This window comes from Lichenostomus cassidix, chromosome 8, assembly GCF_008360975.1.
Source record: "Lichenostomus cassidix isolate B80296 chromosome 8, HeHo_3.0, whole genome shotgun sequence".
NCBI lineage: Eukaryota > Metazoa > Chordata > Aves > Passeriformes > Meliphagidae > Lichenostomus > Lichenostomus cassidix.
In genome coordinates, this window is record NC_139489.1 from 4,593,620 (window position 1) to 4,616,783 (window position 23,164).

The 23,164-nt window shown below is 45.3% G+C and overlaps 4 protein-coding genes across 5 annotated transcripts; 2 read left to right on the forward strand and 2 right to left on the reverse strand.

Moving 5' to 3' along the window:
* The first annotated feature begins 239 nt into the window (after positions 1 to 239).
* Positions 240 to 7,392, forward strand: LDLRAD1 (low density lipoprotein receptor class A domain containing 1). 2 transcript variants are annotated; one of them, XM_085067546.1, is made up of 7 exons: positions 240 to 1,689; positions 1,891 to 2,012; positions 2,401 to 2,455; positions 3,996 to 4,127; positions 4,546 to 4,683; positions 5,199 to 5,327; positions 6,042 to 7,392. In XM_085067546.1, the coding sequence occupies exons 1-7, from the start codon at positions 1,641 to 1,643 to the stop codon at positions 6,185 to 6,187; spliced, it is 771 nt and encodes a 256-aa protein (XP_084923672.1). In that variant the 5' UTR covers positions 240 to 1,640; the 3' UTR covers positions 6,188 to 7,392. The 2 variants fall into 2 exon arrangements, with proteins under 2 accessions (XP_084923672.1, XP_084923673.1); XM_085067547.1 differs by having other exon boundaries at positions 240 to 2,012.
* A 1,499-nt stretch (positions 7,393 to 8,891) lies between these two features.
* LRRC42 (leucine rich repeat containing 42) lies at positions 8,892 to 15,445 on the reverse strand. The gene is made up of 8 exons (XM_085067545.1): positions 15,337 to 15,445; positions 14,025 to 14,512; positions 11,780 to 11,911; positions 10,641 to 10,759; positions 10,192 to 10,280; positions 9,996 to 10,109; positions 9,759 to 9,843; positions 8,892 to 9,378 (listed from the first exon to the last, which is right to left on the reverse strand). Exons 2-8 carry the CDS (start codon positions 14,495 to 14,497, stop codon positions 9,122 to 9,124), a joined length of 1,269 nt encoding a protein of 422 aa, XP_084923671.1. The 5' UTR covers positions 14,498 to 14,512; positions 15,337 to 15,445; the 3' UTR covers positions 8,892 to 9,121.
* Positions 15,446 to 15,465: 20 nt separating this feature from the next.
* IFT25 (intraflagellar transport 25) lies at positions 15,466 to 17,988 on the forward strand. The gene is made up of 5 exons (XM_085067550.1): positions 15,466 to 15,712; positions 16,194 to 16,300; positions 16,631 to 16,699; positions 17,255 to 17,298; positions 17,759 to 17,988. The coding sequence occupies exons 1-5, from the start codon at positions 15,615 to 15,617 to the stop codon at positions 17,864 to 17,866; spliced, it is 426 nt and encodes a 141-aa protein (XP_084923676.1). The 5' UTR covers positions 15,466 to 15,614; the 3' UTR covers positions 17,867 to 17,988.
* Positions 17,989 to 18,464: 476 nt separating this feature from the next.
* Positions 18,465 to 23,004, reverse strand: DIO1 (iodothyronine deiodinase 1). Its single transcript, XM_085067549.1, has 4 exons — positions 22,608 to 23,004; positions 20,938 to 21,081; positions 19,628 to 19,827; positions 18,465 to 19,149 (listed from the first exon to the last, which is right to left on the reverse strand). The coding sequence occupies exons 1-4, from the start codon at positions 22,936 to 22,938 to the stop codon at positions 19,084 to 19,086; spliced, it is 741 nt and encodes a 246-aa protein (XP_084923675.1). The 5' UTR covers positions 22,939 to 23,004; the 3' UTR covers positions 18,465 to 19,083.
* Positions 23,005 to 23,164: the final 160 nt, after the last annotated feature.

The following is a 23,164-nucleotide window of genomic DNA, read 5'->3' on the forward strand; positions in this document are numbered from 1 at the left end:
TCCAAGAATGAGTCCAACCATTCTCCCAGCACTGCCAATGCCACCACTAACTCATGTCCCCAAGTGCCACATCCACGTGGCTTGAGGGGTGGTAGTTACTCCACCACTGCCCTGGACAGCATAATTAATGGCTGTCAACCCTTTCAGTGAAGATTTTTTTTTTTTTTTTAAAACTAGCCAGTCTAAACCTCTTGGTGCAACTTGAGGCTGTTTCTTCTTGTCCTTTTGCTTGTTAATTGGAGAAGAGCCCAACCCCCACCTGGCTCCAACCTCTCTTCAGGGAGTTGTGCAGAGTGAGAAAGTCCTCCCTGAGCCTCCTTCTCACCAGGCTGAGCCTCCCCAGCTCCCTCAGCTGCTTCTCATCACACCTGTGCTCCACACCCTTCCCCAACTCTGTTGTCCTTCTCTGGACATCTCCTATGGACATTTGCCTCCAAGGGTGGGTTTACTCCACGTTTTAAACTCTTCATTGTAGGTTGTTTTGTAGGATATGCACAGATGGCCTGCTTGACCTAGCTCTTACACAGGGCTCTTAGCAAACTCCCAGTTACCTAATAAGCTTTCTGAAGGCTCAAAATAGTCCTGTATCAAGTCTGATTAGAAACTAAAACTTCCTCTTTAAAAAGCAAGAGATACAGGATTTAAGATTTCTTGAGTCTGACATTTTTCCACCTTCTAGCAGCTGCCCAGTGTTGCAGGCTGTTTGCTACTTGGTGTTAAGATGTTTTCACCCGAAATCCTCCTTGAAACAGGAGAGTTTTCTAGCACCACCTTCAGTATTGATGTATTTCACTGATAAGCTGTGGTTTGGGACAAATTAGTGCTGCTGTGCTGAAGGAGGAGCTCCTACAAGACTGTGTTTAATTTGTGTTTAATTCTGGCTGGCCTGTGAGCACAGGGCTGGAGATGCCCTGGCCATGCAGAGTGTATTAACTCTGTGATTGAGGGTGGGTTGGATGTGTGATGAAAAGGGAAGTTGGATCTGTAGTTGTTCCTCCATGTCAGGCATTATTTGGTGCTTTGAATCAATTCAAGGCAATGTCTCAGGGCCAGCTTAGAGGCAATCTAGCTGTCAGCCTTTCTTCCACAGCCCTGGTGAGACAGTTTTGCTTGGGGAGGAGCTGTGGTCTGTGGGGTTGACAAAAATTTGGAAGCACTTGAGTCCTCCTGCAAGCCAACACAGGCTTCTCAAACACTTCATGCTGGTGCTTCTTCTCCCCATTACCCCCATGGAAAAGCTGCCTGCTCATAAAATTTCATCCTTGAAGCTGTAAAACTCCCCTCTGCCAGTGCTGTGCCGAGACCTGCAGCCAGTTTAGAGGGCTGCAATGTATTTGTGAGTTCATGTTTGCTGCGGGCTGAGCTGTTAAGACTTCCTGCAGGCCAGGAAATCCACGTACACAAGTAAAAGAGGATTTTTTGGGGAGAATTTCCTATGCCTGTGCTCATTGCCCAAGCAGGGAAGCTGTTCCACATGGCTGTATCCTGCACAGCTCTCCTGAGATCTCATCACCTGGCAGGAGCCAGGGCTGGTGCTGCCACAAGGTCAGTGTGACAGCTCTGTCTTGGGAAGGAGGTATGGAGAAGGGAGACTTCCATGAGGATGAGCATAATCTCTTCCCTCAAGCTTGCACTGTGAAATGGGGTTTACCCTGCCCAGCAGTGGGGTAAATGCAGCATCAGCTAGAGGTGAGTGTTCATCTTCCAAATTGGCAGCAGGGCTTTCAGCTTCCTACATCTCTGCTTTGTGTCACCTAATGCCCTGTTGAGTCATGTGTGAGACAAGAATGAGTTGTGGTTAACTTTCAACTGAGCCTGAGTTTGAAACTTCCTTTCAATGGGGCCTGGAGCTGAAGCTCAGCACTGTCCTGTTTCCTCCTGCCTGTGCAGTTTTCTCCTTGCTTTGCTGCCTCTGTTGGGTTTGTATCCTGGAAACATTGCTTGTGCTGAGGTGCAGAGAACTCCCTGCAGTCCCTGGAGCTCTGGGAATCATGAACAAAACTCATCCCCAGGTACAGTCCTTCAGAAAAATCCTCCATGCAGCTGTTCCCTGAAGTACATGTTCTTGATAGTTCTGTTTGCCTGACCTCTTTATCTCTGCTTTCTCTGAGATTCTGAGTTGTCTCTACTTAACTCAATACAAAAGGGAAGTGTTGATATAAAGCTCTGGACTTGGTTAGTGTTTGTTTTACAAATGGGTAATTAATGTTTAAAAGGTGATATGATTGATTGGTTTGGGAATTAAAGCTGGTTCGTGTTTACACCAAGGCAATTTTTGCTTGTATGTAATAATAAAATAGTACATTTTGTATTCCTGGGTAAAATGGTGTGAGAACTAGCATGGCAAAGTTTGTGTGGGTGTGGGATTCTGTAAACAGCCTTTTATCCCTTTTCTTCTAGAGAAATGGTGATGTAGCTATTTCAGGTTCAACTGAGTCCTTCTCTGGAAAAAGAGGTAATGAATAAAATGCAGAGTTTCATTATTAAAGTATAAATCAATTGAAACTATTGATGTAATGTAAAATACAGCCAGTATTTATGGTCTGTTTGGACTGATGTTCCCTCTTTTCTGTGTAGTAAAATGTCCAGACTATAAAATTAATAAACTTCAGCTGTTCTGTGTTGGCCTGAAGCTGGCAGTCATATCTTTACTGGCATGATAGGTGATCCTTGTCCATCATAGAAAGGCTCATAATGAGCTTGCTGTGGGCTTTCCATGTGTTTTAATAGCCAAACTTCATCAAATTTTGCCCATATTTGGAAGGAAGAAGTGAGATCAAACAGAATCAAATAGCAAACCTGTAGATGAAGTTGCAGCATTTCATCACTGCCATTATTTTATACTCAAGTCTGTTTGTAATTGTTGTGCTTTCTGGTCAGAGGTGTTTTGTAGACACAGACATGCTGTAATTTACCATTTCTCTTCTGAGCTGAAATGTTCTGTGTTTGTCTCCTACTTGAGTGTGACAGAGGCTGCTGGAATCAGGATCCTTTTGCTGTTGAGCAAAGGCTCTGCCTTCCCTTGAGTTCAAATGGAACAAAAACTAAATAAACACAAAGCACAGCCAAGACAAATTCTAACTGAAAAGTTCTTTAAGTTCCTAAAAGTTTTTAAAATTCCAATTAAAGATCTTTAAGTTCAGGCATACCAAAATCAATTCTACAGGCAGGATTGCCTTAAATGACCTGTTCCATGTTTCTGAGATGACCACATTAATATTTTTTTATTAATGGGAGCACAAAGGAATGCAGGAAAATACCCTGTTGGCTTAGAGGCAAAGCTGCAGGTGCAGGTTGCTGAGGTGAGGGTGGTGTCTGCTGTCATTCCTAGGTATGCTGCCATGGTGTTGCAATGATTATGGGTTTGCCTTTAGCTTCTGCAGTTGGTTTGATTTATATACCAGACTTGCTGAAAGCTGGAGTACCTGGGGTACCTGGAAGGTAGCTGTGCCCTGGAGATGTTGCTGGGGAAGGAAAGGGCAGCTCTTCTATCTCTTCTCACCATTTTGTGCTGATAATCCAGCCCCATTCTGTGGGAGTGTTAGAGTTCTGTTTGGGAGAGAAAGCCTGAAGTGCATTAAAATGAAATTTTACCTCTTGAGGTGTTTTATTGTGGGGTCTAGGAGGGATCTTTCCCCAGCCTTAGCCTGACCTGCCCTGTGTTTTGGTGTCACTGCTGTCCCACAAGGTTGGGCAGAGGCTTGACTTCCATCCTTCTACATCCAAGTCCACTGGGTGAGCCCTGATGGAGATGAGGAGTCTGTGCTGTTCAATCCTAGTGCTCTGTAACAGCAGCACAGACTCTTCCACACTGAAAGCAGCAAAATTTCCTATGAGGAGCTGTTTAATGTTGGAGTTTAGTTCTTCAGACTCAGCTATCAACCCCTAAACCCCCGCAGAGCCCCCAAAACATCAGCCTCATGTCCCTGCACTGTTCCCCTCTGAAACACCCCAGCCCCTTCCCCAGCCCCTCACCTCTCTCTTGCCTCCCCCAGGCTGCTGCCATCCTCGGGGTTCCTGCCCTGGCTGCACACGGAGACACCTCTGCATCTCTGCCGTGGCACTGCTCATCCTCACAGCTGCCCTGGCCGTGGGGCTGGCACTGGCACTCCTGCCACGGGCACCAGGTTGTATCCCAAGAGTGGGTATGTTTTTGGTAAGGGGAGGCAGGAATGGTGCTGAATGAGCACAGCCCTCGTGTCCATCGCTGTGTGTTCAGTGGTGGTGTCCAGCACAGACCAGGGGGAGGGAAAGGGACGAGCAGGGTGGCAGTGGCTGTGCCAGCTTTGCAGGTGGTCACCAGCTGTTCCCTGGCTCTGCTGTCCTGCTCCACAGGGCTGGGACAACTCTGGGTAGCACTGTCATGCTTAAGACAACTGCTTTGGTTTTTCAGATTCTGCCGTGAACCTACTAGAGATTAATCCTAGCTCCTGCTTATTTCCAGAACAAAAACTTAATTTCAGAAACACCCCCTTTACTCCCCCTGATCTATTCCTCACATCATAAAAATGCTGGAAAATAAAGGTTTTCTTACTTTCCCCTCAGCGAACCGCTTCTGCACAGCCCCCAATAACAAGACAGGCTTCTTGTGTGATGACAGAGTGACCTGTGTCCCTGCCAGCTGGGTCTGTGACAGAGCCAACAACTGCAGGAATGGAGAGGATGAGCAGGAGCAGCTCTGTGGTGAGTGGTTTTGTTGTGAACATCCCCCCTGCACTGGTCTTCCTGTTCTGAGACAGCAGCCGGTGTTCCTCTAATCCTGCCCTGTGCTTCTGGCTGCCTACATGAGCAGATAAGCCTGGCAGATCCTTTGTAGGGCAGATGCTGAGGGATGGCACTGCCCAAAACCCTGGAGTGCCAGGAATCAAAAGCTCCAAGCTCCTCTGATCTCCCTAGGGTTTTTTCTCAAACCACGGTGTAGTTTTCCTCCATCAGTGAAGCTGTATGCCTACGTGGGTTATTTATTGTTCAGTCACCCTGGGGAAAAAACGAAATAAAGCAGAAACCTGCAGCAGACTTTCTGTGTCTGACAACAGGAAGTCACAGTTTCTCCATTTGTTGATGTTCATTTGAAACTGTAGGGGAAGTGTCCCCACCAATGCCCCATGGCAGCAGACTTTGGGGTGTGCCATCCCCATTTCAGCCCATGTGTCTGTGCCTGGGGGAGTTAAGCATGTCCTGTGTGTCTGTCCTTGCAGGTGACTTGCCCCACAGCCTGCCAGGATACCTGGTTTTCTACTGCAGTAACCCCAGCTCCTGGGTTTATGCTGACCAGAGGTGTGATGGGATGAACGACTGCGGGGACTGCTCTGACGAGACAGGGAGCTGTAAGTGTGTCTGCTGGCTCCTGGATTTTCTGCTGCTGGATTGCAGCAGGTTGTACAGGTGTGGTGCTCGTGGGTGCTGCTGGAAATGCCTGGAGGCTGGCATCTCCCACTAAAACACAAAATAGCTGGGATGGAGTGTGAGTATGAACCATGCAGGGCTCAGTCCCAGCAGCTGCCAAGGCTTCTGTGTCAAAGCCTGGTGGCAGCTGAAAGGGGAAAGGCTCCATGCTTTACTCCCAGTCCCAAAAGTTGCTCCTCCTCTGTGGCTTGCTGATGTGGAGCACTTCCAACAGGATGTGTAGCTGTGGGCAGTAGTGACCATTCATTCCTTTTGGCCTTTGGTAGCTGCTCAGCAGGTGGCTGCATCTCAGAGCTGGGGAGTCTCAGCAGCTTCAAAGCCATCTAGATCCTCCTCTTCCTAAAACTGGCAGCAGGCTTGTTCCTAAGTCCCATGGTTTTGGGGAAAAAAAAAAAAAAGAGTTAGTTGTTCCTCCCAGGTTGGCCTGTCTGCCATGCAGGTCATTGCAATGTCACGCTCTGGCTGTCTCCCACAAGCAGCACCAAGCCAGTGTCTTCTTTGTTGGGCTCACAGTCACAGGGTCATCACCAGGGGCTTTTCTGCTGGGGGATGAAAGGGTTCTACCCCTGTGGGGGAGAAGGGAAGGGGTCAGTGCAGCAGAAGCATTTCAGTTCCCTGTTTTCTGTCCCTCCCAGTGGCCGCCTGTCCCCCGTGTGGGTGGGAGTGGTGGAGCTGCAACCCTGTGCACTACGAGTTCTGCTCGTGCATCCCCAGGAGGCTGTGCCGGGATGGCATCCAGCACTGCCTGGGCTGGTCTGACGAGTTCACCTGCACACCCTGATCCTGGCACCCATCCTGAATCCTGGCACCCATCCCGAATCCTGGCACCCATCCCGAATCCTGGCACCCATCCCTGCTGGGGACAGCAGGGTGCTTCCCACATGTCACCCTTGGGGTCCTGCTCACCCTTGGGAAGCTCCAGCCCAAGCAAATTGTCCCCAGCAGCCCAGTGACACTGAAAAAGGACCAAGGGCGTGTGGCAGCCCTGGGCTGGACTCTGGCTGTGGGACAGCTCCAAGGATTCTGCTGCCATGGGAAGGTGAGCAGTTCCTACACGGGCAGCACTGACTCGATGCTGTGCAGCTGCTGGAGATGCTTCACAGCCCCTGCTGGCACAGCCCTGGGCTTTCTCCTCTGTGGACACAGCCAGGGGAGGGACACTGAGAACTGCCCTGAGGAGTGAGGTGAGCCTCCAACACATCTTCGTAGTTCTGATCCCCACCAGCAGCAGGAGGAGCTTCTATTTTTGTTCAAAACACATCTGCAGATGGTTTCAGCAGTGACTTTGAGGACTCTGTTGATGCTCCTGGGACACTTCCTTGGGAATGTTGTGCTGGGGTGACACCATGGGGAGCTGCTGCTCAGGCCACCTCTGCTCTCTTCTCAAACCATGAAGACCAACCCAGAGAAATAATGGCAAAGAAAACTGGAGAAGTTTCAGAGTTTTGGGGGATAAATTGTGTCCCTGTGACAGCATAGCTGTCCCTGACAGCCAGGGCAGGGGATCAGCATGTAAATAACCTGCACTTCCCTCAGGGCTGTGCAGTTCTGCAGCAGCAGGTTGGGAACAGCCATGGAGCTGGGATACATTTCACTGAAGTTGGCCAAGAAAGGAAGAAAAAGAAGTTGCAGCCTCGGAGCAGAGAGCAGCAGAAAATCAAGTGCTGCTCCGAGGATGGTGTGGGATGACACTGGAGCTGTTTGCTGCTTGTTTTGTTCCTCTGCCAGCAAGGCAGGACCAGGCAGCCAAGCCTTCAAAGCAGTCCTCAGGATATAGGTATGGACATGACACTGAAATTTAAGAAAGATGAGGTTTTCTCTGCTCCTTTGAAAATTTCATCTGTGTCTAAAACATTGTCTCTGAGGAAAACCCCACATTTACAGTGAGTACTCTTACTTTTCTAGGCCCAAAATAAACGAGGTGATCTTTTTTCCCATTGCCACCCCAGGTCACAGATATTTAAAAATAAACCCCTGTTCACTCATTTCTTCTCTGTCCTGTTATCTGAAGCTCTGCCTGTCACCATAACTCAGATCAATGGTGAATGTTGCTTCTAATTTGTCGCTGGGATACAGCTGGAAATCTGAGATATTTTTTATAAATAGCTTTACAGTATGGTGACTCACACTTCACCTGGAATGAGATGGCAAAACTCTGCATGGGGGAATGTTAAAGCTGCATTTACTCACCTGTGCCTCTCCAGACCTGGCAAGGGGCACAACTTGTTTTCTCTGCTCCTGTAAAATGTTATCCCAGTGCAGTAAGGATTGGACTAATCAGCTGCTAAAAAAAAACAAACCAGAACCCTCATGCTCAGCACAGGGCCCAGGTAATAGGATTGGTAAAAATAGGATTGGTAAAAAAATGTGCATCTTTCCCTGGCTAGATTATCAGATCTCCAATGGTGGAAGGGCTGGCCAAAAACTCTGTGGTGGCAATTGCACCAGAAGCAGCTTGAGGGGGAAGATTGCACATCTTCCTCCCTGTTGAGCCGCTGTTTTGAGTCACAATTTGTGCCATTATTTGTCTCAGCAGAGAGCTGATGTAGTCGTTAGGAGAAGCTATTAATAGCCTTGAGTTTCTGGGAAAAGAAAGTAGGATTTGAATGCAAGTGTGCCTGTTTTGTTTCTGTTTAGTCCTTTTTTTTTGAGGGGAATTCAGCAGTAAGAAAAAGAGAAAGGGGTTTTGTTCTTTATGCATTTTTGAGCTGAAGTTCATTTTCTTGGCCTCTTCATGGTTTCCAAGGATGTGCTGCTTTTCTAGTTGATGAATCATGGTAAACCACAGTGTAAAAGGAAGATACCCTCTGAAGAAGCACTAGTAGGGGAAACCTCAGCCAGTTTTGATGGAAACACTCTGGGCAGGAAATCCATGATAAAATTTTACCTGCAGCATTACAGCTGCACAGACCAACACAGAACAGGTCTGTGTCTAGGTGTTTTACAGCTGATATGCATAATTCATAGCTGAATTATAAATGCCCCTCAATGTTCTCAGATGGAATACAGCTAGTGTATTGCAAACACACTGAAAATGGGTTTTAAACCACAGAATTATCTCAAATGCAGTGAATTTGCTTGTAAGGGAGAATATATTACAACTGAAGAGCCTAATCTCTACAGTAACCTCATTCCAGCTCTCATTTCCTGGGCTAAAATGAGAAAGAAAGGGGACTTGTGCTCCACTTTGGGCTTCTGCAATCACTGTTATTGAGGGGTTGCTGCCTCTGCCTGCCTCCCCAGAGCCCTGTGCTGATCCCCTGTGCTCCCTCCCTCTGCCACAGCTCCATCAGCACAGCCTGCTGCTTTCAGGCTGAGCTTTCTGTTCTAGCAGCACTGTAAACATCCCATGGCACCTGACAAGCACAGTGCAGCTTCATTTCAGATGAGCTGCAATGATTTGTGTCCTGCCCCTCGAGAAGGAAGAGAGGAGCAGGGACAGGACCAGCTGTGTTGGTGAAAAATACCTTCATCAGAAGAGTGAGTTAAGGATGACAACAAAAAACTTTATTTGAAAAAATTATTATGTATTGAAAATATACAGTAGTATCATCAACCTTCTTGTCTCTATCCCTCCCCCAGCACAGGTTACCCCACAGGCATGTCACAGCAACCAGATTTAACAGTACTTGTCTCCTTTGTCCCTCCCTCTCAATATGTCCAAATCCTGTCATCAGCAAGAAAACAACAAACAAAAGACCCACTTCTTTCTAACTCAGTAGGTATTTAACAAATCCCAGTCCTCCACACTGAGGCACAGATGCTTCTGTTTGGAAGTCCTTTCTCTGTCTTGTTCAGCCAAAGCTCTTTTTTTATTGTTCTTTAATTCGTGGCTGCCTGCAACCTCCTTTTTCAAAGGTAAATGGCAGTTTTGAATTTTTTCCTTATAAAACTGCAGGTTTCCAGATGCTTTAGTTTCTGGCTCCACCAGCGTGCATTTGACTACTTCCTCTATTCTGCGTGTCTTGCCATCTGCAAGCAAAAAAAGCTCAAGTTTAGACTCTGGTAAAAACAGAATTATGCTGTAAAATGGGTAACTTTGTGGTACAAATTGTTTTGGCCAAGCCAAGTTGGAAATATGCAGAGGAAAAAAATACCCTTTATATTTTAGTCTCAGAATTTTAAGGAAATATTTAATTGTTACAAGTTTCCCTAAGCAGGCTGTTGTGCTGTACTTGAATTATCCAGCAGTCTAACAAATGAAAAAACTCAAGCATGTTTTAATGCAGTTGCACAAAGGGCTGAAATTGCACACCTGTGATGCTATTTGTATGAAAAAAAATTTAAAAATGGAAATACTCCTTGTAGGGAAGAAAATAAATCAACTCTGTGGTGTCCATGCAGTTACGTACAGAAGCGAAGAGCTGCTGCTCTGGATCTCAAGTTGTCCTGGGGCTTCATGGCCTCCATAACTGCCTGTTCCCACTGCAGAACTGTCTGAAATAACAGATGAAGGAATTAAAATGTCTCTTGTAAAATTTACAGAAATATTATTGGAAACAACTCCATCCCTTGTTCTTTCCTATTAAAGAATTTTGTGCTACATAAGGCGAATTTTTAGAAAGTAAAACAGATTTAACCCCCCTTACCTGTTCTGCCCATCCCTCTGTTTTGCAGTTACTGTGATCAAATTCTTTCAGAGGCACTTTTGAGTGGACCAGGCCTATCTGCCTTTGGAGCCGTTTAATGACAGCATCAACATCCTGGGAAAAAGGGAAATTTCACAGTCAGAGGGCAAGAACTTTTATTACACTTGTCTAGCAAACTCAGTCCAATGCTTTTTACCTTGAGACCAGTCCCAGAAATGTCCAAACAGTTCAATTTCTTGAAAGAAAGAAGGTATCCAATTCCCACATCTGTGATTTTGGGGTTACCTGCAAGGCCAAGTAAAGTTAATTAAGTTGCATGATGTAGAAAAATGTGATCAAAATACCAAGGAAGTATTTGTTCCAAAAGCTGATACTGGAACAAGACTGACTTTCCCCCTCTAATTATCAAAATACAAATATTTACAATACAAACTCTCAAAATACTAAAAATATTTATGTAAGTAGCAAGTGCCTGAGTCTTCAGGTCTGCCCTGTGCCTTCTGGCAGGCTGCTGGTGAAATCTGGGGTTGAGCATTTGGCTCATGGGAATCAACAAAAAGTTGTATTCCTTCAGTACTAAGGAGGATAAATTCTTTATCAGGCAGGATCCAGGTTCTTTCTAACCTGAGACCTTGAAGCACTTACAGGACAAGTCCAGCACCAGCAGGTTCTCCAGCCCCTTTTTCAGCACACGGACTGGCGCTGTCATCCTGCGCAGCCCAGCGTCTGACAGGGAGTTGTCCTTCAGGAGGAGCCTTTTCACACTGGCAGGAGAGACACAAACATGTAGTTTATGGCCATTATTTCACACAGTTTTGCAAAATGTCCTAAAATTCTGTGTCAGAAGGGTCATCCTGTGCCAATCCCTACAGGCTCACTGTGAAAAGCAGTGAGATAGGAGCCTGGGTTAGCAGGACTAACAAATATCTTTATATTTCTCTGCTAGCTCAACAGAAGCACTGCTTGAGCAGCTATTCCCACAGCTCCAGTGACAAACTGATCCTGGAGCCAAGCATTTGCCAACAGAGACAATAAGCTTCTTTATACCCTGAAGTTCTTTACACCACGGCTGCCAAACTGAAATGCACTCAAAACTAAGAAAAATGCTTGGCACAATGAGAGAGGACAGATTTGATAAGTGATACAGCGATGATTTTAAGAAAATAATGAGGTATTATAACATAAATGAATAAAACTCAGGAAAAAGCATCACACCAAAGTGCTCTGTTCAGAGCATTTCAAGACAAAACATTGATGCAAAATGCACCAAAATCTTACAGCAACATATTATCAGCAGTCATCCTACCTATTGCTTCCAAAATTTTCTACTTATCAAACAAAATCAGAAAATGTACTGTTTTGAGATGTTAACTAACCAAATATTCAACCTCCTGCTTGCAGAAACCTTCACCTAGAACAGTAGTTAGGTTAAAAATCTGCCTGATAAAGTTCCCCCTTAAAAAAAGGAAATGTAAGTGTAAAACCGTTCCAAATGCTTAAGATACATTTTTTACTTGGCCAATGAAAATTGTAAAACATTGATTTAAAAACACAAGACTGTACATTATCTTGCATATTTTTAGGACTTTTTTATGATTCAGTGTGTACTTTGTGTACAATTAATTCTGTATTTCATTTACCTCCAGAACAGGTTTTATGAACAACCAGAACCTTCAACCCTACACTCTGCAGCCTGTGAAACTTCCCTTTAAAGCCTCAGCCTGGTTCTGTGAACTGCTTAGTGGTAGGAAAAAAGTGTCATTTTTAGCTCAAGAGATTGGTACCTAGACAGGGCCTCTTTGGTGAGGTGTTCCAGCAGCTCATGTTCATCTCCAAGTTTACAGCAGGAGAGATCCAAACACGTCAGCTCCCGGAACGACTTAATTTCTTCAAGCTTTTCAGAGATAACCAGGTATCTGCAAAGCCAAAAAAAAAAGCCTTCAGTGCTGAGCCATGTAAGAAGGTGTCTCTATCCTCAAGTGCCACAAGCACAATGCACTCATTTCTGCTAAGTGAAATGAAAAATCTATGAAATCTATGTGAAAATTGACAGAAATTACCCAGCTACACTAAGTACCTTTTTATGTGCAGTTGGCACACAACATGCCTGAATCAATCCCCAGCCTTCTCCTTAAATCACTGTCATTGTTTTGCTTTGATGCAAAACATTGGGATAACAAGACTTCAACATGCAGATATTGCTATTAGGAGCTTCTTTACAGATTATTGCTGTATTATTTCAGAATAATGCAAAATATCCCAGTTTATCCTAAGGCAATGTCAGAAACTGCTCCTCCTCAGTGTCTAGGAAGGATAAAGACAAACCCACATTCATCTAGGTTTAAAACACACTTCAAATGTGGATTTTAAACAGGACAGGATAGCTTGTCAGTGGCAAAATTTCACTTTTTATATATGTCAGTAAAATACTTGACCAGGGGTAAAAGCCCAGGAGTGGCCAGAGCTGTGGCTACACCCCTGGCAGCAGTGACTGAGTGGGTTATTTTTTTTTAGCTGTGCTGGTTCCCTGGTCTGATTCACTCAGCAGCCACGCAAACATCTGTGCTGGAGCTATTCAGTAGGAGGTTCAGAGATGGGAACAAACCACTGAAGAATGGCAGGCATGAGTATGCAGTAATGAGCACGTAGCCCTCAATACCTCCCCTGCAGTCACCTCTTAGTGTCCCTGTGGCAAGACAAGCTCCAAATTCACGGATCCCTCCTGAATTTACCTCATTTTCCCCCGGCAAGACACACCCTGACGTCAGCATCTTCACTGAATAAACTGGGGGTGATTACTAATCAAGGAACACCTCTTTGTCCATGCAAATGAGGGGACCTTAATATCCCCCCAATGTAAGTTAACCCATCAAATCACTCCCCAAAATCCTTTGCTGTGCAATTTGGCTCTGCAGAATGCACCACATACAAGCCAGTTCTTGAGAGAGATTACTAGCTCAGGGGTGTTCTGGAGAGGAGTGGGCTCTTTTAGAAATCAAATTCATCAGAAAATGCTTTAATGCCTTACTTCCTGGATTTCAAAGACTTGATACTTAACTCAGCTTTCTGTAATGGCAAAAGATGCCAGAAGTAGCTTAATTTCTAAATTAAGCCCATAAAATTATCTGTGCTAGAGATAAAAAGGGAGTAGGTTTAAAGGATAAAACAAAGGATAAATGACTACTCAAACATTCCTACTGTGCTCAGAACACCCTTGGCACTTCAGATGAATATGCCAGTACTTTGATTTTAAACTGGATAAACCATCCCTTTTTCAAGTGTAGAAATGGAAGAGAAGGGTTCTATTACTGGGAAAGACTTCAGTAGGAGCAAGGCTTTAAAATATAAACTCGTTTTAAATTTTTCAGGACTCAGTGAAAGATGGTGGGCATTGAGAAGATGGAAAAACTAGAGCTGGACTGTAATCAGGACCTTGTTAAAAGTACATTTAATATGGGGATGGGAACAACAATACATTAAGGCAAAACCTGCCTGATTTCAAAGCCTGCAACTTACCTACAAGCCTGTGTCTTCCTCTGAGCCCCAAAATGAGATGGAACAGCAAGCTTATAGCTAATAAACCAAACAATTTGCAAGGGTGTATTTTATCTGTACAGTCAGCTAAGTGTGTCAAAAAGCTTTTGAACAGCAATTACAGAAACATCCCATGAAATGCCTGAGAAGGCACTAAGCACACGGATTGCCACAGCAGTGGCTGATTATTATTGTTAAAAAATAGTTGCAGGTTTAACCCTTCACATAAGATCCCCTGTTAGGTAACACAGATGTAGTCTGTTACCTGTGTTATGACTTTTATCTTAAAATGAAACCTGCAGCTGCACTTGCATGAAAGGGATGGGACAAAAGGCAGCAAGCACAAGAATCAGATAAGGCTCAGGGCATTTAATTAAAATTAGGTGGTGTTGTAAGCCCATAAAATATTTTTATTTAATTTTATTTAGTGGAAGTTTGAAGTGTGCTAGCAGAAAGCCCTAGCAGATGACAAGATTTGTTAGTGGACACACTTACCTATTCCGCAAGCACAATGAGCACAGCACCAAACTGCCATAGGCTTCAGTGAACTTCTGCAGAGCTCTCAGTCCTGTCACTGGCTCTGTGAACTTTTGTCTTGCCTCTGCTGCTGAAAAGAGCTTTTCAGCAATCTGCTCTGGGAAACCAATCAACGAGTCAATGTGATCAACATTGTCAGAAATGTAACCCAGCACTAGGCTGAAGAGGGACTTGGCTGAGTAGCGGAGGTTCCCCTCCTTGGTGTATGTGAAGATGAAATGATCAGTCCTCTGCCTCCTTGCCCTATCGTCCTCCCTGTTCATGCAAAGCTCCACTGAGAAACTTCTGGAAAACAAACTAAAAGGTCTTGTTTTGGGAGTGACATTCTGTACGCCGCCTGCACCCTGATTTACCACGTGCAGCTTCCCATTTTCACGCACGTATATTGGGCCAGTATCCAAATGGCTTTCTGACTGGAGACAGTACGACATTCCCCTCGACCAGCTCTGCAAAAACAAACCACAGACAGGTGAAGAACAGCCACAGAGGAAAACACGAGCCAGAGAAGCCCCCAAAGCTGGCAGCTCCCCTTAGAGCCCTGAGTGTGAGCAGCCCTGCAGTGTGAGAGGGCAGGCTGTGTGGAGCAGGGTGTGAGCTGCCTGCCACCGAACCACACACCCCATCCAAGTGGGAAAGGACCCTGGGCTGGCTGAGAGGCTCGGGATGGATCCAAGGATCCCCGGGATGGAGGCAGAGGAGCGGGAGAGGGGCTGGGGCTGTGTGGGAAGTGGCCCCACAAGCAGGCCTGGTTCTGCTGCAGGCAGGAGCAGGAGGAGGAGGAAGAGGAGGAGGAGGGCACATGTCTGACTGCAGCAGGGCAATGGAGCCTGCTGGAACCTCCCTCCCTCCCTGGGAGGGTGGGCATCTCCCCGTGCCCCTTCCCCAGCGCTGCCGGGCTCTGGGTTGTGAGGGAGGCCTGGCGGGGCAGGAGAGCTCAGAGCTGCCATGGCGAGGGGCAGCACAGGGACAGGATCCCCTCAGCTCCTGCCCTGCCCGGCTGGGGATCGGAGAGCGGGCCCTGCCCGAGGGGGGACGGGGGTACCGAGGGCATGGGGAGAAGGGAGCGGGTCCAGCCCGGAGCAGGGTCGGGGGCTACGCTAGGACGGGTCTGTGAAAGGATCGGTCTGTGCCGGGGGGTGAGCGCGATGTGAGCGGGCATGGCCCCGAGGGGCATAGGGGAAGGGGCACGGGGGAAGGGGCAAGGGGTACAGGGGTACTGAGGAAAGGTCCCCGCCCCGGCCGCTCCCCGCTCCCCCCGGCCCCCACCTACCTGCCCCGGGAGGGGCCGCGCCGTCAGCCGGGCCGGGGCTCAGCGCTCCCGCCGCCCGTCCCGCAGCGCCCGCGGGCGGCGGGCGGAGCCGCGCGGGGGGCGGGCGGCGGCGCGGGGCGGAGCGGAGCTGAGCGGGGCACGGCGGGAGCGGCGAGTCCTCCCCGGGCTTCCCCGCCCTGCCGGCGGCGAGCGCCGCGTTCCCGCAGCTCCGGCAGGGGGAGCGGCCGGGCGGGAGGAGCCACCGGCGTTGCCCGGGAGCGGCAGCCCCGCCGTGCGCGATGAGAGCAGCCGACTGGTGCCGGAGCTCGGCGGGGGCCGCCCTGGTCCTGGCCACGTCCAGCGATGCCGAGCACCCCGCCGAGAGCGTGGCGGACGGGTGAGGGCCGGGCGGGGCGGCGGGAGCGGCTCTTCCCGGGCTCGGCCCTTCGCCACCGTGCGCTGCTCGGGGCTCACGGCCATCGCGGGGCTCCTGTGGGACACCGCCCGGGGACAGAGCCTGCAGGCGAGGTGTAAACACCTCCAGAGAGCTGCTCTATCGTCATACGGGGCATTGCTGAAAATACCCCAAATAAAAATGCCTCCCCTTTCTTTTCCCCCCTTCCCCTCCTCCTTTTCCTCCCTCTCCTTTTCATCCCTTTTCCCCCACCGTCCCCCTCTTTTTCCACCACTTTCCCCTCTTCTTTCCCTTTTCTCTCTTCCTTTCCCCTCCATATCTTTCTGTTATAAATTTCATTCAAGATTATACATATATATATCATGTATATTTTTATATATCCTATATATTTCCATCTCTAACCTTCATTCAAAGTTATAGATGGAAAGCTGCAGTTGAGGGTTTTGTCCTGCTCTCTCCGCAGAAGTTCCAAAACATTTTGGACGACGACAGGCATGTTCCCGCAGGAATTGATTATTGGTTTTCCCAAATGTGTAAAAATAAGCAAAGTGGCCATCCAGTGTTATTTGGGTAAGACTTTGGTGTCTTGCAGTAGGTGATATGTGCTATAGTAAAATGTGTCTGTGCCCTAATGAAAGCTCCCACATAGTATCATAGTCTGTAAGGAGCCACTTTTAACAGATTCATAAAGATTTAACTTCACATGAAGATTTAATTTCACAAAAATATTCATTTTCACAAAGCAATCATCCTTCATAGCCACAATCTCCATAGCTTAGAGGAAAAATAGATCAGTTAATGCGTTGAAAGTGCTTTGTGGATGTAAAGTGACTGGATAAATATAATTACCAATAAAGAATCAAAACTTGTGTTGATATTTCAAATTTACATATATTTTAGTGCGGACCTTAAGGATTGAAAGAAGCACGTCTAAAGACCCTGTGGGTTTTGAACAGTGTGTTGAAAAAGGTAAGACTTGAGTTTGTGGGGTTTTGTGGGAACAGTGTTGGTGTTTTACAGTGAATCACTGTAACCCCTCATCTATTTGTTGAGTAAAGTGTGGCTTGATGATTATTTTATTAGACATTAATGTAACAGTCATGTTTAAGTGAATTTTGTGAGCACTGCTGGTCTCTGCAGCAGTTTGGAGAGTAAAATGCTGTATAAGGACTAAAACCCCTACTTGTGCACTTTATGTTCCAAAAATTAAAAACAGGCTTACGTAGTATAATAGAGTGCCATTTCCTGCATTGTTTGGTCTTGGGTTTGGCTTTTTTTTTTAAATGTCTCTTGGAAGACCTTTTATAACACTGTAATGAATAGGAGATATAGATATAAATATATGTGTATATACAGTCACTGGGAAATTGCAAGAAAGTATTCTCTTAAATCACCTTGTAAAAATAAATAAAAAACAATGTCAACATGCAGTATAAAATCATAGTACTTGAACCCTGGGTCCAGTGAAAACTTCACAGCATTGCACATTATTCTTCATTACTTCCTTTAAAATATGTTTTCTAGATTTGCAGCACACAGAAGGACAGCTCCAAAGGGAAGAATTTTCAGTGAGTATTTACAGTGTACATCAGTAGTGGTTCATGAAATGGGATGTCTGGACTAAGTGGGGAGAAACCATAAAAAAACCTAACATCTTAATTTACAATTATTGCTCAGTTGGTGTTAAATAGAGGAATTTGTAGATTGTGGTGTGAAATTGCACTTCCCAGCTGTTCCTCTGTAGATTATGGTATGAAATTGCACCTGCCTAGTGCTCCTAACGATGTGCAAGAGCCCTTTGCAGAAGTGTGGCAATCTGCCCTCCTTCAATTGCTGCCTTTAAGGCTGCAGAATTCAGGAGGTGATGGGACTTTTTTTTGAATTGCAGGTCAAAGAACTTACATGCAATTCAAAAACAGACACCAAAACATCCAGATCTTTGTTAGATCCTAACAAACTTCTGCAAATGTGGTTTGGTAGTTCTGTTACTACAGATAATGCAATAACTTGTTTTTATTCCTTCTGCAGCTTCCTGAGTTCCAAGCCACTTACTTGCGTTTCATCATCAAATCTGCCTTTGATCATTTTGTGTCAGTGCACCGGGTGACGGCAGAGGGCACAGCAGAGAGCACCTGAGTCCAGCTTAAATTTGGGCTTTTTTTTTTTTTTTTTTTTAAATAAAGAAATTACATTTTGATAGCTGCATTGCAGAGAATGTTTATTCCTAGAACCTTGTATTAAAGTGTTTTTTGAAAGTATGGATGTGGTATGTATTCCCTGCTGATTTAATCTGTGGAATACAATAGAATCAATTATGCTGGAAAATACTTTTAAGATCAAGTCCAACCACAGTGCAGTGCTGTTGGTAATTGTAGTAACAACTGTCTTATTTTGTAACCAGAATTGTCAGCCTAGAACACCTGAGCCATAACTGAGTCCATTTAAGTTTGTATGTTTATATCAGGCTTTCATAATACATGAATTAAAACTCAATTTCCTGTAAAATGCTTCCCTTTTGCTCTGAGTTAAATAGAAAAAAACCCATGAACTACAGAAGTGGGATGTAATACTTTCTACTGTCAAACAAGTCTTTCAAAAGTCCTTGAACTGGAAACTTTCTCATCAGCTCAAACTTTTAGATTATTAGGATGAATATAAACGTCTGCTAATGCTTAGAAATAACATGGGGGAGAGAGGCAGGGCAGGGAGGGAAATAATCAGAAGCCATATGAAGTGCTTTGGTAGGCTTTTAATAATCATAGATCAACGCCTTGTTTCTATAAATATTTTCTAGAATCAGGTCACAGCAGCCAGTGCTTTATGCTGGGACCATCATAACAAATACTCATGGAAACAGATGTTGATAGAGATTGTCTTGCTCAGAAGCCTCCTGAAGTCAGTGAAAGTGAACATTTAGGAACATTACTATTACACTTTTATGTAGAAAATGGGAAATCAGTTGCTTTGTATGCTGGTGGACTCTTGCAAATGTCACCACCCTCGAAGTTCATCCTGCAGGATATTCCTTGCAAGTGCAAATGTTGGTATTCAATCCTTACAAAGGTAAATGTTCTTATTAAGGGCTCAATGGACCCAGCTTCCACATTACTGCATGGGGTGTTGAGTGTAATAAGTTACTACAGAGGAGAAGGAGTTATAGGGATGACACTTGAAAGCCTCAAGAAAAAACATGAAACTCATTACAGATACTCTTTAGATGCACATACAATATTCCTTTTTCTTGTTGCCTCTGGCTATTTTTAAAGTCTTTTTGTTATTCCTTACACTCAGGTGTGTGACAAATTATTCTTGAGCTTCTTTATCCAAATAGTCTTTACTCTGAAGTACTTTTTCTATTTCAGTTTTTCCAGGATGGCACGTATTTCCTGAGGATGATAATTCCAAGGCCCCACTCCTCCCTGCAAAGGCAATAAAAATGACACAGTGATGCTCAAGCAGACAGAGCAGAAATCCTTCAGAGCACAGCAGCTGCACTAGAACTGTGGGCAGGTGTGCCTGGGCTCCCTTTCCACTGCAGCCATCCCTGGGAGATGGCTATGCAGTGATTACACCCTGCTGGGACACTGGGGCAGGGCCAATATCTGGATCCTGGAGCTGGGAAGTGTTCCTGGATCTCACAGCTTAGATGTACCTCAGGTTACTAGTGAGCCAAAAGATAAATATTTGAGCAAGGCTGAGGTGTACATCAAATATGTACATTATAAAAGCCCAGACTGGTTTTGTTGCATGTTCACTTCTCTCCACAGTCACAGTGCATTGTGAAATATTTAGCTCTCAAACAGAATGAAATACTGACAGTTAAATGTAAAGCAGTCTCAAGTTACCTAGAAATTTAAAAATATCTGTATATTGAGCTCATTGCTACTGTTTTTTTACCTTATAGATGACCTTCCCCCCTTGAAGCATGTAGAGTCGTTCTGGCAGTGCAGCATATTTTGAACTGCTCAGGTTTTCCATAGTGTCTAAAACCACTGGACACAGAGGATGATTTCGCTGAAGAAACTGTGCTGCATTTTTTCGATCTTCAAGGCTTCTGTGATTTTTAATAACAACATTGTTTGTGAAAGCCCATCCATCTAAAACAAATGAGGAAGGGATTTAGGAAGGAACATTTTGGATAGGTGCAAGGGTAGAGATATGCTGTGTCATATCCCAGAACAACTAGGTTAAAAGAATCTTGTGGTTTATTCCTAACACCAAAACTGGCCATGAAGTGAAAGCCCCCCTCAGACAATGGGAGAAATAGAGCTTTTCAAATAAGTGGTGCCAAGATCTGCCTTTTTTCTTTAATTTCAGCAAACTGGATTTCCCCTTGCCCTGGATTCAGAAATATTTGATGGATTTTAGCTGAAATTTTCCCACATAAATCAACCCTAGAAAGACATCAGGTGGGGAACATATATTCTATTTGGGTAGAATATATGTTTTTATTGTGCTATTTATTGTTAGTGCTGTTCATTCTGCTTGATTGTACTCATTAAGCCTATAAACCAAAATTCCAGGTCTGTGAGAAGTGAAATGTGAGCCAGGCCACATCTTTGTTTTTCAGAACTATGCAAACAAGCATTTGCACACAACTCTTCACAGTAAAGCAGCAACTAGCAAAAGGGTTAGATGACTGACCCAGTCATTATCTGATTCTCAGCTGCTGAAAATTGCATTCTGCCAGAAAACTGTAAATGTTAGGTTTTAGAAAAACATCTGAATTCTGGGATAAAACCAGTGCCAATGTGTTACTGAGAATCCAGTGTAGATAAACAAATGTGTACTCCTTGCTTGCTAAATTTTTCAAATTGGAGTCTGAATCCTGTTCTTGGAAAATGTTAAAAACAATTTTTTTTTCCTGTAAACACATAACACACTGGCATTGTACACTTAACTTTTGTTCTATGAAATGTCTTCCTCTTTCCAAAAGGAACTGTACTGACACTGAGAGGGAGTTTTTTAAAGATATAATTGTGTCCTTCACAGAGCTGTCTCCAGCAGGATAACTCAGTGTAAATTCAGATGTGTGTATAAAATCTTAGGAGAATTAGGGACACAAACTGGCACCCAGCTGTGTTGCCACTGGATTTGAAGTTTTCTCTGGTTTGCAGCCCCTTCCTTTTCTAACACACTTTTTTTTTCCTGAAGGAAATGACACATGTGAAGCTGTGGTTGGCACCACTGTGGAGTTTGTACTGTACCTACTGCATGAGCTTCCTCAATGTAGATGATAAGGAAATCTGCTATTGAGCTGAAATCTTTGACGAGCTTGTTGAACTCATCAAATTTTAACATAAATGAAGGTCAGGTGCAGCTTCCAAAATTCAGGATTAAAGGTCGGTTATCTGGGGAAAGGAAGAAAGAAATTTTGTGGTTAAGCAAAGGGAGGAAGGACAGAATTAAATACACTGAATTGTGTATTTCTCTGGTGCAGAGATTCCTGGGCAACACTAAGTCACTTATTCCATAACCTTCTCCTAGGTCATTAAAATCAGCAGCAGAAGCTCTGCATCTCTGCAAAGCAGGCATAAAGGTGTTTTTCCTAGCCTGGCTCTGATCTGTGCTGCATCCAGCAAGGAGTTTAACTGAGGGGACTCTGCCCAGTACAGGCAGCAGGCACCATGTAGTCACACAGCTTCTCTTTTCCTCACCACAAGAGCCAATGTTCAAGTCACCAGCATTTTTGGGATAGGGAACTGATCCAAAATGGGCATCTTAGCCTCCCTGAGATCCTTACTATGGAGCAACTTCAAAAATACTAAACACGGGCTTCTGTAAGGTTATCCAGGGACAGTGGTTCAGGGATGGACGTTAAGGACAGAGTCCCAGTGCCTTTTCGTGTCCAGATTTTTTTAGATGTGTCAGTTCAAGCTGAACTGAGGGTAACCTGCAGACTTTTCAGTCATGCATTACAGGCTTTCATGCTTTCAGTGTATTTCTGCAATTTCCTGTATAAACACAACTCTGGTTATATATTATTATTAAACTAACCTTACACTGGCAAAAGTGTCTGCAAGTTGCTTACAAATTAACACAGTTTGTGCCCACAGGTGTTGGCATCTGTTTGCAAGGCTATGATTTAAGAGAGCCTGCAAGATTTTTAAGCACCTCTTTTAGTCTGGTTATGCTAAATTACATGAAATTTGTTCAAGATCTTCTTTCTGGCTGGGCTTAAAAGCTGCTGCTAACATAGATCCATGTCCTAAAGGATTAAATAACAGTGGTACCTTCCTGCAGATACTGTATATCTCTCTTCCAAATTTGCATCCCATTTTCTACATAAATATCTCTACATAATTAGGAAAGCAGAGTGAGAGAAGGATGTAATCCCTCCCGTGGGGATGGAGGCTGCAGCTTAATGATTAATTCCACTTTCTACTGAGATCTCAGTTGGAGGCAGCGGACAAAGTACAAAGCAGCTACTTCTGCTTTATTCCCAGCACTTTGGATCTGGAAAAACACACCCTGTGCTTTAGGCTGGCTAAGGGAGCTGGTGTGGAATTTTCTGTATGGACAGGGAATGACAGCTAACTCTTGTGAATCATTGCACACAGTTCAATTCTGGGCCTTCTCTCCCAAAAACAAATAATTATCTTGGCTTTCAGGAAAAAGTGTTTCCAGGCAGAGCCAGCTCTTGCAAAAGGTTTGTAAGCTCAGTGGTGTGAAGGGATAGCATAGGTAGGGTGGCGATTGCAGGTTACTTTTTGGAAAATCAAGAAGTAGCTGGAGTAGATGTGCTGCATCTTCTCCATCAAGTGAGTGCTGGTCGTCTGCAAGTGGTGCACTCAGGTGCCACCTGCCTGTCCCTGTTCCCTCAGCAGCATGTGCTTGTTTGTCCTCTCAGCAAACCAAACCCAGCTCAATTACTGACCTTTCATGAAATCCAGGACATGACGAACTTCCCCGCCAAGGGTCACCACCGGCGTGTTGGGAGCAGGCTGTCCCTCAAAGGCTTCATCCTCCAGCCTCTTCCACTTCACCTTCAGCACAAACTGCAAATACTTGAAGCTGAAAAAAGTCGGGCCCCAGTTCTCGTAGCTGAACTTTGGATTCCGGTTCATCCTGCTCTTTTCGCCCATCTTTAGGATGTACCTCTTCATGGCATCGGGGAACAGTACCATCAGTGTTTTGCCAACAATAACAGACAGAACAACCTGCAGAAGAATCAGGGTTTTCTGCAGGAATATCCTGATGCCAAACATCGTGGTGGAGGAGATGTGGCTGCTCCTGATGGGAGCACAATGCAAGGTAAGGGCAAAGGTAGAGGGTGAAGGGTGAAGGGGAGGGAAAATGTTCACGTGTTTGGTTGAGTTTCTGCCTCGCCTTGCACACTGTCCCCTCCCTGCCCTTCAGCCCCTGTGTGGGAGAGGACCCTGACAGCTGTGCTCCCTCCAGCTGCACCAAAGGCATCAGCTGCAGCCAGGGTGG